The 13,784-nt window shown below is 38.6% G+C and overlaps 1 protein-coding gene across 6 annotated transcripts in view; it reads right to left on the bottom strand.

The window, feature by feature from the left end:
* The window catches only part of CSNK1G3 (casein kinase 1 gamma 3), a 162,035-nt gene that overhangs the window by 60,303 nt on the left and 87,948 nt on the right, over window positions 1-13,784 (bottom strand). For all 6 annotated transcript variants that reach the window (XM_048849392.2, XM_048849394.2, XM_048849389.2 and 3 more), the window contains 2 exons: window positions 5,485-5,633; window positions 3,444-3,678 (listed from right to left, as the gene is read on the bottom strand). In XM_048849392.2, coding sequence (XP_048705349.1) covers window positions 3,444-3,678; window positions 5,485-5,633 — 384 coding nt within the window. The remainder of the gene's footprint in view (window positions 1-3,443; window positions 3,679-5,484; window positions 5,634-13,784) is intronic.

The following is a 13,784-nucleotide window of genomic DNA, read 5'->3' as shown; positions in this document are numbered from 1 at the left end:
AAAGGGCAATGGTGTCACATAAGCACATGGAATCATTAGGCCTAACGTTGGTAAAAAGCCACAATATACTTTTCAGACTGGGAATATAAAAGGATTCCGTCTCCATAATGGTATGAAACATATTCCCTCTCAAGAAAGCTTTTGCAGTCATGGAGTCTCCACTTAACTCCATCTTTTGTGCCAAGATGAAAGTAGATTTTTCTTTATTAGAATTGGAACATGTGCACATTTTCTTGAGAGCTGAAGACATAGCATGGGGCATGTGATCTGTTCAGTTTATTATTTTAAATATAAGACGACATGGATGCCAAACTGTCTGAAAAAAGCAGTTATGACAATTAGGCATTTGGTGAAAGCTTTCAGTGCCATACAAATACCAAAGGACAATATTCACCGCTACACAGGACCGGGAATATATTTAATGAGCCAAAACTGATCATGTGAAAGCAGGTGTCTTTCAGGATTGTCTCAGCTAACCAGTTGCTTGAAACTTGATGCGAAGGATCAGCTGCTCACAGTAGAACAGTACTGTTAAGAAGACTTCTGTCAAACCTGAAGTCAGGAAGAGCTTTGCCTCTGGAGCTGGGACTGGAAATCCATTTTCTGTTCTTCTTGGGCTGATCTAGAAAGGCCAACATCTTAACCCATGTGAGGAATTCATGCTTCTCGATAATCTGTAATTCTCATCTACTATGTAGCAAAGCAGATCAAAGATCTGAAGTCTGCTGAAGCCTGTTGAGTTTTCTCACTGACCAATGCCATTACCAGAGAAGCCAGAGTGAGTAAAAATATTGAAACCACCTTCTGAGTGTCTTGATACAGTGAGACCAAGATTGAGGTTCCAGGACAGCAAGGCTAAACTTACTCTCTCAGAAGCATGGCCCTTCTTCCCTTACTACTTCTTCCATCCAGGGACAGAATCCTGGATGCTCAGAAGCTGATAGCAACTTGGAATCTCCAGCCTGCTTACCTGGGCTCAAAACAGGAAAATCAGGACACTAACCTTCAATGTCCTTTAACCCAGTTGAGAGCAACAATCTCAGTGCTGCTTATGCTCAATACAAAGTCAGGTTAACAAGTCTTCAAAATCAACATGCCTCAATGTTGGTGATGGATGTTTGGTGCCAAATTCAATTGACAAGGAGTTTAAAAAGCTCCCTCACACCCCCCCATCAGTTAGATTTTGAGGCAGTACTTCCAATCTTTGCAGGCTCCCCTGAAGAAAGAGAAGGAAAGCACGTGCCTGCTTGAGCTGTGACCTTTGCCCAGCACTGGAGATACTAAACATGGTCATCTGTAATAGTTTACATAAAACAAACTACCAAGGGAAGTGGTGATTTCATCTCTTAAGGTCTTCAAATCAAGACTGGATGCCTTTCTAGAAGATGCGCTTTTGCCAATCAACTTTTTGGGCTCAATACAGTGGTAGCTGGGTGAAATTTAATGGCCTGTGCTATACAGGTCAGACTAGATGATCTAATGGTCCCTTCTGGCCTTAACTCTATGAAAAAGCACTGTACATGAAAAAACACTGGATTTTCTTAGCTACTTCCAGCCATGCTACCTGCAGAATTAGAGAACCCATACAAGGAAAAACACCTGCAAAAAAGAGCAATCCTATTAGGACTGGCTTTAGGTGAAGAGGATACAGCCCAAGATGGCTGGGCTCCAGATGATGCCTGCAATGGCAAAGGTATGGATTTTTTTTTTTAAATACACAAAAAAATCTCTGACTATACACACAAAAAAGAAAGTACTCAAAGGGGCAGAAGAGAGGAGTATTTGGGGCTTGCTTTAATTTTTGCTGCCAGAAAGAACTAAATTTCAGTTGCAGCCATTCCCCTTTATATATTGTCAGAACTCCAAGTGGTCCTTTTCCTGAATCTTTGTCTAACTCACTTGGTGGTGGCAGCAGTACCCGTCCAAGGACAAAGAAGGATTTGTGCCTTGGGGAAGTTTTTAACCGAAGCTGGTAAAAATAAGCTTAAGGGGTCTTTCATGAGGGTCCCCACATCTGTACCCTAAAGTGCAGAGTGGGGAGGAAACCCTGACAAAGGCTTAATGTGTCTATGTGCAACACGTTCCCTTTAGATAACATTTAAGAATGTGTTCAGGAAGACAGAGGTTAATTAAGTCACACAGGTTATGTCAATATTACTTCTTGAAGAAGCTCTCTCTCAGATAACACTGGATGTTTGGTCTCTGCTAGTCATGTGATTTCTATTACTTTTGTTTGATGGATCTGTGTATGTTAATACATTAATAGCTGGGTTCTGTACTAAGGAGTGCTCCTCAAAAGTTTTATTTTTCTTTCCATGTACATTATGGTGTGCACAAACACAAGTAAAATAAAAAAATTCTTAAATGCATAATCCTTAATACCTAAAATTTGCTGTGACCATATACAGGTCTTTCAGTCACCTACATTAATTTAATCAAAGAATACAATTCTTTATGGAAAGTGTTCATATCATAACTGACACCCCTACTTGGTAGTCTGAGCAGAAGGGCAAAAGACTGAATCGGCATCAAAACTAGAACTACCTTTGAAACCAATGAGTGGTCTTTCTCCATCTAAGGGATCAGGCAAGCTGGCAAGATAGCAAGGAAATCTTGTAGTGTTGCTGTCTAAGCTGTACCTATTATTGCATTTAGAGAACTTCAATCCTTTCACACCCAATATATTCACTTTGTAAGTTAAAAAACAACAAAAATTGCGATATTTCTAAACACATTTTGAAAAGAAAGTTAATCACACATACTTCATCCTCATTGTATAACACGGGTGGCCAAGCTGTGGCTTGTGAGCCACATGAGCCTCTTTTACCCTTAAAGAGCAGCTTGCAGAATGTCCCCACACACACATCCCATTCTCCACCTACCAGATATGAAGCGGGACTCAGGACATCTGCCTTGCAGAGGGTGCTAGGGTTGGGGCTTCTGCCCAGCTGGGAGTGGGGACTCCAGGCTTCTGCCCATTGAGGCTCACCTGCCAGGGCTCAGTGTTTCACCAGGAGTGGGGCTGAAGCCCCAAACCCATTCAGATGCCCCCCACGGGTCTGAAGGCCTGAGCCCCAGCAGGTGTGCCCTGGCTCTCAAACTTCTGAAAATAGTCGTATGCAGCTCGGGGGGGTCAGTAAGTTTGGCCACCCTTGTTAGATAACTATTCCGTAAAACAAAACATACTGTAATATTTGTAAACAGACAGGATCATGATCTGAGATAATATGGTGTAGGATGACTTTAGAATCAAGAGAATCTTATTTTTATAGTGTTTTAATAACAATTTAATTCAGTGCAAATGTCTTTAGTTTTTGATGAGCACAGATTAGAAATAGTTTCTTTAACAATCTGCAAACTGGATGATTCAGAGGTAAATACCAATTCATACAAAGATAGTATAGTTGTTGAATACTAGTTTCTGCATTTAAAATGCAACATACCTTTTCCTAAATGTGTGTTTATACTCATGTATCTGGCTGTTCCTGTTAGGCTCTTGTGTTCTCGATATGGTATGTGCTTCTTTGTTTCTGGATCTATATACTCCTTTGCCAAACCAAAATCTATAATATGAATAATTTGCTGAGTTTTGTTTCCTGGTCGTCCTATTAAGAAGTTCTCAGGTTTTACATCTCTGTATATCAAGTTCTTTGAATGGACATATTCCATACGAGAAATCTTTATTAAAGAGAAGAAAGGACAGAGTTTAGTTTAAGCTTCAAATTACCACAAGAAAGCGTGATAGATGCAAACAAGTATTGTTACATCAGCTTTATATATATGGAAGTCTTATCACCTTTAAAACAAACTGTGGACAACTGTTTTCCTCTCTACATATCCCTAAATTCCACTTAATGTTGATGAGACATGAGCACGTGTATAGAGGAAAATACACTCCATCACTTGCATATATAAAACAAAAAATCTACATTTACAGCTTCAGATGAATCACAAAAAAAGAAACAAAGTAAAGTCAGCCATGAACAAGCTGTATTGAATGCATTTTCGTGCACGACTGGATATGAAAACAAGACCTGGAATTATGCTGTCTTGCTAACAGCATCAAGGATCCGTACACACAATGTTCTGTACATATAAATATTAGCCAGTGCATCGCCAATATGAATATAGCTTTCCTCCTAAATGTGTAAATTAAGGCTTGAAAACCATTTTTATATTCGGAAAAGAATGCTTGTTAAATTACTTTGCATTTGTGCTGCTGTAAGCCTTTTTAATGGAATCTTTGCTATTCATGCCATGAAATGGATATCCCCCTCTTCAGTGACATTTAAACAACACTGATTATTTAATTTTAAATGCCATTATTACTGAAATACTGGCACTTAAAATGCCCAAGTGGCTTTTAAAATTTTTACCCATGGTGAAAAAAAAGTGGTGCGCTATATATCTGGATTTTAGAAGATGCTATTACTTAGTAAATATAAATCTGCGACAATGCAAATAAACCAATATTATTTGGCTTTTATTCTAATCTAGTCTGACGGCAGGCTACTCAGAAAAATGCCTTGAAACCTCTGATTTTCCATTTAAACAATTTTGCTTGTATCATGCATTTTTGTATTGTCCTTTCCTAATTTTATGACTAAGACAATGTGTGAAGACGGCAAATGCCTATGTTAAGAGTTTAATTTGCTTACTCTAATGGAAACGAGCGTGTCAAACTGAGCCTTATGACTTTAGGCAATTAAATGAGCTCTTCAAAACAGATACTGAATTTATGCAACTGTCCTTAAAGACTAAGGCAAAAATTATGGCACAGAAAAAAATGTCAACTAAGTAATATTTCATTGTTGTGTGTCCTTTAAAGGACTGCAATACAGCCAACACAATTTAAGAGATTGTAAACCAGAGGTGGGCAAACAATGGCCCGCGGAACCATCCTTGAGCTCCCGACTGGGGAGGCTAGCCCCCGGCCCCTCCCCCTGCTGCGCTGCCAGCATGCTGACTCGCTGCTCCGGCCGGGCAGCGCGGTGGCGTGGCTGGCTCCGGCTGGGTGGCCAGCTCCTGCTGCTCTGAGCGGCATGGTGAGGAGGCAGGGGTTGGATAAGGGGCAGGGATTCCTGGGGGCAGTCAGGGGACAGTTGGATAGGCGTGGGAGTCCTGGGGGGCCTGTGAGGGGGTGGGGGTGTGGATAGGGGTCGGGGCAGTCAGGGGACAGGGAGCAGGGGCAGTTAGGTCAGGGGTTCTGAGAAGGGCAGTCAGGGGGCGAGAAGTGGGAAGGGGTATATAGGGGGTGGGGACCAGGCTGTTTGGGGAGGCACAGCCTTCCCTACCCGGCCCTCCATATAGTTTTGCAACCCTGATGTGGCCCTCGGGCCAAAAAGTTTGCTCACCCCTGTTGTAAAGTATAGATCCTTTATCAGATAAATTAGTATTTAATCTACTACAAAGACTGTCCACATACTGGACTAATGAATACACTCAAATTATTAAATATATAAATTCACATATGTTTATACTTACCAACTGTATAGCTATCATAAGAACGGTTTTAAGAGAAAACGTCCTATCACACAGGTCAAATAGGTCTTCCAAGCTAGGTCCCAGTAGTTCTAGCACCATGGCATTGTATTTGCCACAAGGTCCAAAATAGTAAACCTGAGGTATACCGTCTGGAAAAGAAAAAATATACGTGTGTGTGTGTGTGTGTGTGTGTATATATATAATTAATTATAGAGTACTTACCTAAATGTAAACATATACCTTATTTCTTACTTACAGCAATATTCATTTTAAGGCTTATTAGTTGGATCTACACTTTAAAACTTATCTGTCTGATAAAAGACCTGATATTAAAGCTGTATGAAAAAATTGTAAGTGTTAAAGCAGTTAACTTCATTATTCCTGCTGTATGCATTTCATAGCTTCTTCTGGAAATTAGGTATTTGACAATTTTGAAAGAATTAAAGCCTTTTTTTAAAAAAAAAAAAAAAAATCAAGAGCTACCCATTACACGTTAAGTGCAAATTCAGTTCATGAAACTTTATTTCAACTTTTGTTCTTTGTCCCAGAATGAATAAAAGTAATGTTTGTTTGTTTTTAAACAACAACAATCAGATTTTCTTAAAGTAGATTTTTTATATAATTCAAATACATTTTCCTTTTTTAAAAAAAAGTGCATTTAAAATTTAAATTTGAAATCATGACAAGCTATGTTAAGGTCTAAACATTATAATTTATTAAAATCATTTACATAAATAAAATGGACTGCATCAATGAGCCCTCCTCAAATAATAATGAGATAGAGGGTGCTGCTCTTTTCAGTTACATAAAGAATCAAATGAAAAACATACTTAATTTCTGAGGTCAACTCAGCCTTTATAAAACAGGTCACAATTTCATGTACTGCATTAAATATCTGTATTATTTTCAGTCTTTACAACACAGTGAATGATGGTATTTACATTTTTCCAAACGTTAAGTACTTTCAATTGCTGTTGTGCACAAAAGATTTTGCCTGAATTATTTTTGGTTTCAGTTTAGCAAGCAGGTGCAGAGAACACTTCCTTCATCTGGACTAGTTAGAAATCACTTGGGAGTCGAAAAAGCCCAAAAGCTTATTTTCCTCTTCCAATTTTCAAAGATATTCAGGCACCTAAATATGCAGATGGATGCCTAGTGGGATTTTCAATGGAAAACAATGGGAGTTAGGCACCTAACCATGATTTTTTTTTTTAAGTTTCTTTTATGCCGTTAACATCATCTTTCATCATTAAAACTGGAGAACTAAACTTTATGCTATTGATATTTTGCATTTGTCTTAGCTTAGACAGGAAGAAACAAGCCAATACCTAATCCATTTAATTTCTGGTCTCTTATGCAGTAGCGCAAAATAGCAATGCTGGATTGCAAAATATGTATGGGAAGATTTGTTAGAAAATCCTTATCAAATTATTTATTTTTATTTAAGTTCATGGAAACATTTTGACTTTTGCAAACCTTGTTTTTACAAAACCTAAATTTAAAGTCATGTGTGTTCTGGCAATATCTCTTCAATATTATGAATTTAATATACAAGATGAAGTCTTAGGCCTGGGCTACAGGGGAGATGGGGTTTTCGAACTAAGATACACAACTTCAGCTACGCTATTCGTGTAGCTGAAGTCGCAGTATCTTAGTTCGACTTACCTGGCTGTCCTCACGGCGGCAAGTCAACCGCTGAGGCTTCCCAGTCGACTCCTCTTACTCCTCCTGCCAAGGTGGAGTACAGGCATCAATTTGGGGATCGATTTATCGAGTCTAGACGAGACGCAATAAATCGATCCCTGATAGATCAATCACTACCCGCTGATACAGTGGGTAGTGAAGGCGTACTCTAAGCTGCATGGATCTTGCTCACTTTTGAGATTTAGTATCTAAATTAAGTCCTATTTGTCTTACAAAAATCCACTTTTTACTAAAATATGTAGGAAATTGAATAGTACAAGGATACTTTAAAAACAAAAAGTGCATTTATGTAGGCATCCAGTTTTCCTATTATTTTTTCCATAAATGCCAGGTAGAATGCATGAGGCATTATTATAGGCTATCTAAAAATAATTAATTTTGGTGACTACTAGAGTTCTTCATCTCACTCAACCAGAAACATTAACAGAAAACACACACAGGAATGCGTGTTTCTCAACACAGCATCCAGTGCTGTAGCCATAAAAGTATCTTTTGGAAGTAACACAGTTACATTAATAAAATCCTGTGTGTTGAATTGAGAAAAACTGTTACTGAGTTTGCATTACTGGCCATGTCTACGCTAAAAGCACTTTCCCAATATAGCTATACCAGTATACTATATCAGTAAAGTGCTCCTAGTGTGGATGCAGCTTATATAAGCAAACTGCTATTTTACTGGTATAACTGTTAACTACATAATGGCTGGCAAAATGGCTTTTGCTGGCACAGTTGTGTCAGTTGGTGATCACACTTCTTCACACCCTTGACCCACATCTTTGCCAGCAGAAGTTTGCAATGTAGACATGACCACCTTCCGTTGGCCACATGACCGCCTTAAATTACTGATTCACATAAGAATTAATTACTTTATCAACATACTTTCTGAGTAATGGAATAAATAAATGGAAACATTTGATAGAATAAATTTAGAAATTAAATGAAGACTGTAACCACTTTTAATACTTTAAAACAGTGTTCAGTCTCACTTACAGAACTGTAATTACAGCTTATTTGGCATCTTTATACTGTTCTCACTCTCTCGTTCATATCTCTTTTCAGTTTATTGGTATTAAGAATAGCACATAGACTCTATGGATAGTAATAGAACAACATGATCCTTTGCACTTCCTAGAGATCTTCCTGGGATCTACAATTAGAAAGCATGCTGGCAAACTCAAAAACTGGGATGTTAATAGGATTATTTTTAGGTTACCCTAGACTGTATTCAAAACGTACTTTACTTTATCTTTTTCCAATTCTTTCTATGTTTGAGTGGTATATTTGATAAGAAATGTCTATTGGCATTTCAATTTAACTCTTTATGGGGGTTTTAACATAGTCTTTGTCAAGGCATTGAGACTAGAAGTGAAGACAGTCCTCCATTATTCTCACATAAGTATAATGTAGAATACACCCAAATATATTGCTTTGATCCCAAATCTCAGACACCATCACCGTATTAAAAAGCTGTCAGATGAAAAACCATTTGGGTACTAGCATACAAGAATACAAAATATCTAATTTTGATTCAAAATCTCTATATATCTAATATTCTCAAAAAATAATATTTTTTCTAGCTTAATATGATTTATCCAGAGCTGTAATGCAGCCATGGACATATTTCTCCTTAGAGATCACCAGCTGGGTACAACAAACACGTTTGGGGAACGAACACTCACTGTGTCTACTTGATTCTTTTTTAAAAAATTACTTTTTAAACTCGTACTATAAACACTCACAAATTCTGTTGCTAATTTTTGTGGTTTTATAGTAACCTTTTCCTATTTTGTTTCATTTTTTTTCTTGTCAGTCACTCTGTTAAAGACTCATAAAAAGCATAAAAATGACTAATTGACTACACATGGGAAACTATGAAACAGATTATACATGAAGTACTGTAATATACGCAAAGTGATAAAAGTTTTTCTTTATAATCTTTCACTTATAGTACTCTTAAGTAATACTTTCAATAGTAAGTAAAAAATTCAGACCCAACATGTGGCTTACAATTTTCTAGGAACACTATCTATTTTCACAGACAAATATACACAAAGATAGAGTTACAGCTGAGAGTACATATCACTAATTAAAGGTAAAAATCCATTAAAGTGATTATGTAATTATCCCAAGAACAAATATTCTAAATTTCATGGATTTATAGGTAAGGATAAACTCAAAAGAAACCCAAACATGTTAAGGTATAAAAATGCTGTTAAGGCATCAAAGCAATCTTAAATCTGCCCTGTAGTGATGTCACACAATAACCATACAATTATGACTGCTGCATATTAGTGCTAGAATTAAACTGATTTCTAAAGGCACATTAGATTTTTTTCATATTTTTCCTCATGATGTCACTACAAGATAGAACTAAGTTGTTTAGGTGTCTTAACTATGCACCCATCTTTTCTGACCCAGAATCTACAACCGGTTCTGTGTATCTGTCCTGCAACTAAAATCCAGCAATCCTTTGCAGGTGGTCTAACATTTGAAGGTCTAACACTTTACCCTTGTAGCAGGCCCTTGTATGTGGGCATGTGTGGGTGGTACCTGACTGTGGGTGCCACAAATGTAGCAATGGAAGCAGCTGCCACCTCCATATGTACCCCATTGAAAGCATCTTTCCTCCTTTTTCGCTTGTTACAGGTGGTTGTAGTAAGAACCATTTTGCTAGACCATAACAGCAAACCAGTTTGGTTGCTTTTCCACCTTCTGAAAACAATTAAGGGCTTTATTAGCTCACAAATGTACCACTTTATCTAGATTGCTACAGTTAAAGTAATATAACCTCCCCAGTGTGGACACAATTATACCAGTACATAAGTATTTATATCAGTATAGCTTATCTACATAAGGGAAAGGGTATATGCTATACCAGCATAAGGTACATTTGTACCACTATAATTGTACACATGCTACTGCAGTGACCACAAAAAACACAAACAAAAAACAAACAAACAAAAATCATACCCTAGCTTATAGACCAGACCTAAGTCTATGGCTTTATATATACGAAAAAGGATATCGTAACTCAAAATTTTAAGTGGTTTGTTTCCATTTTCTGGAACCCAAACCCAAACTTCTGGCTTATCCAATGGACCTGTAGGTGCAGAAATCCAAGAATGAGAGCCAGATGATTTAGAGAAAGAGGAGGCATAGACAGTTGGAGATATAAAAAGAGAAAAAAAAAGAGTAACTGTAACGGGACAAATTGACATTCAAGGAAAACATGTTTATGGCAAGGAAAAAATCATACCTTTAGAATTTTCTATTTCTGTATGTGTACCTACAAGAGTGGCAAAGTTGGGAAAGCAAAACACATTTTTCACATCAAGTACTTTTTTCTAACAAAAAATGCAGCAACTGAACATTCCATAACGATCATTCAGCTGAGGAACGTTTAGCACAAGGTAAAACTGTTGCAAGCAAACAGCTTGAAGGGGGGAAAAGAAAAGTTGAGAATAATGAAAATGATAGTCCACAAAGTACTTAGTATAGTTTAACACTTCACAGAATTGAAGATACATCTTGTTAAAAAATATTGTTGCGTACACCACCACAGTTAGAAACAGAACTATTTTTATTATCACTGGATCACAAGTAAGAGATTTGTTAACTCCAAAGTCTCAGGAATTGTTCATCTCCACTGCCATCTTTGTTGCCCATAAATACTGCTTTTCAGTATGTTTGTAGTATTTTAAGGCATTCAAAATACTTGTGAAAAACCTATGGAAACTAGTAGGCTCTTTTGGGTTTCCTTTAGAGTTATGTAGTTCATTTCTACAGCTACATGCTGGTTACGGAGGAAACAGCTGTAGAATGGAATTTGCTTGGCTGCATTGTCAGATATGTAGGCAGAGTTAACAATGGCAGTCGTGTATGGGAGATGTGCCAAAACATGTCCATAACTCCTTTTTTCTACTTCGCAATGTTATGGAGGCATTGGCAGACACTATACAATAAGGATAAGTCTGTTTTTCCAGTCAAAAACAGACTTTAAATCCCTCTTAGACATGCCAAGTGTAAAACTGCTTGTGTTTAACATCATTTATTCTAAAGGCATAGATTGAATTTTGGGGAAATCTGAAGTTAATTTAAAGTTGGTGAAATATTATAAACATGTCTATTGTTATGGAGATCACCAAACCAGACAGACAATCGCTATCCAAAAGAATAAATGGACACAAATCAGACATCAAGAATTATAACTTTCAACAACCAGTTGGAGAACACTTCAACCTCCCTGGTCACTTAATTTCAGACCTAAAAATTGCAATTCTCCAACAAAAAAAACTTCAAAAACAGACTCCAACGAGAAACTGCAGAATTGGAATTAATTTGCAAACTGGACACTATTAAATTAGGCTTGAATAAAGACTGGGATTGGATGAGTCATTACACAAAGTAAATCTATTTCTCCACACTAATGTTTTTTGTCAACTATATGAAATGGGCCATCCTGATTATAACTACAAAAGGTTTTTTTTCTCCTGCTAATAATAGCCTATCTTAATTAATTGATCTCATTACAGTTGATATGGCATCACCCATTTTTTCATGTTCTCTGTGTGTATATATATATATCTTCCTACTGTATTTTCCACTGCATGCATGAAGAGGGTTTTAGCCCACGAAAGCTTATGCCCAAATAAATTTGTTAGTCTCTAAGGTGCCACAAGTACTCCTCATTTTTTTGCTGATACAGCCTAACATGGCTACCACTCTGAAACAAAGTAAATTAGTGTTCTCTTTTTCTAAAAGCACTGAACATTGTTATGAACACACTAAACCTCTGTGGCTGATTAATTTAAAATAATGTGAAGGGGAAAGGAGTCCAGGAGAGCTGGCTGTATTTCAAGGAATCCCTGTTGAGGTTACAGGGACAAACCATCCCGATGAGTCGAAAGAATAGTAAATATGGCAGGCAACCAGCTTGGCTTAACAGTGAAATCCTAGTGGATCTTAAACATAAAAAAGAAGCTTACAAGAAGTGGAAGGTTGGACATATGACCAGGGAAGAGTATAAAAATATTGCTCGGGCATGTAGGAATGAAATCAGGAGGGCCAAATCGCACCTGGAGCTGCAGCTAGCAAGAAATGTCAAGAGTAACCAGAAGGGTTTCTTCAGGTATGTTGGCACAAGAAGAAAGTCAAGGAAAGTGTGGGTCCCTTACTGAATGAGGGAGGCAACCTAGTGACAGAGGATGTGGAAAAAGCTAATGTACTCAATGCTTTTTTTGCCTCTGTCTTCACTAACAAGGTCAGCTCCCAGACTGCTGCGCTGGGCATCACAACATGGGGAGTAGATGGCCAGCCCTCTGTGGAGAAAGAGGTGGTTAGGGACTATTTAGAAAATCTGGACGTGCACAAGTCCATGGGGCCGGACAAGTTGCATCCGAGAGTGCTAAAGGAATTGGCGGCTGTGATTGCAGAGCCATTGGCCATTATCTTTGAAAACTCGTGGCGAACGGGGGAAGTCCCAGATGACTGGGAAAAGGCTAATGTAGTGCCAATCTTTAAAAAAGGGAAGGAGGAGGATCCTGGGAACTACAGGCCAGTCAGCCTCACCTCAGTCCCCGGAAAAATCATGGAGCAGGTCCTCAAAGAATCAATCCTGAAGCACTTGCATGAGAGGAAAGTGATCAGGAACAGTCAGCATGGATTCACCAAGGGAAGGTCACGCCTGACTAATCTAATCGCCTTCTATGATGAGATTACTGGTTCTGTGGATGAAGGGAAAGCAGTGGATGTATTGTTTCTTGACTTTAGCAAAGCTTTTGACACGGTCTCCCACAGTATTCTTGTCAGCAAGTTAAAGAAGTATGGGCTGGATGAATGCACTATAAGGTGGGTAGCAAGTTGGCTAGATTGTCGGGCTCAATGGGTAGTGATCAATAGCTCCATGTCTAGTTGGCAGCCGGTGTCAAGTGGAGTGCCCCAGGGGTCGGTCCTGGTGCCGGTTTTGTTCAATATCTTCATAAATGATCTGGAGGATGGTGTGGATAGCACTCTCAGCAAATTTGCGGATGATACTAAACTAGGAGGAGTGGTAGATACGCTGGAGGGCAGGGATAGGATACAGAGGGACCTAGACAAATTGGAGAATTGGGCCAAAAGAAATCTGATGAGGTTCAATAAGGATAAGTGCAGGGTCCTGCACTTAGGACGGAAGAACCCAATGCACAGCTACAGACTAGGGACCGAATGGCTAGGCAGCAGTTCTGCGGAAAAGGACCTAGGGGTGACAGTGGACGAGAAGCTGGATATGAGTCAGCACTGTGCCCTTGTTGCCAAGAAGGCCAATGGCATTTTGGGATGTATAAGTAGGGGCACAGCGAGCAGATCGAGGGACGTGATCGTCCCCCTCTATTCGGCATTGGTGAGGCCTCATCTGGAGTACTGTGTCCAGTTTTGGGCCCCACACTACAAGAAGGATGTGGATAAATTGGAGAGAGTCCAGCGAAGGGCAACAAAAATGATTAGGGGTCTGGAACACATGACTTATGAGGAGAGGCTGAGGGAACTGGGATTGTTTAGTCTGCAGAAGAGAAGAATGAGGGGGGATTTGATAGCTGCTTTCAACTACCTGAGAGGTG

Source organism: Caretta caretta, chromosome 5, assembly GCF_965140235.1.
Source record: "Caretta caretta isolate rCarCar2 chromosome 5, rCarCar1.hap1, whole genome shotgun sequence".
Lineage (NCBI taxonomy): Eukaryota > Metazoa > Chordata > Testudines > Cheloniidae > Caretta > Caretta caretta.
Note: the sequence above shows the minus strand (reverse complement) of the source record. Positions and strands in the feature narration are given on the sequence as shown.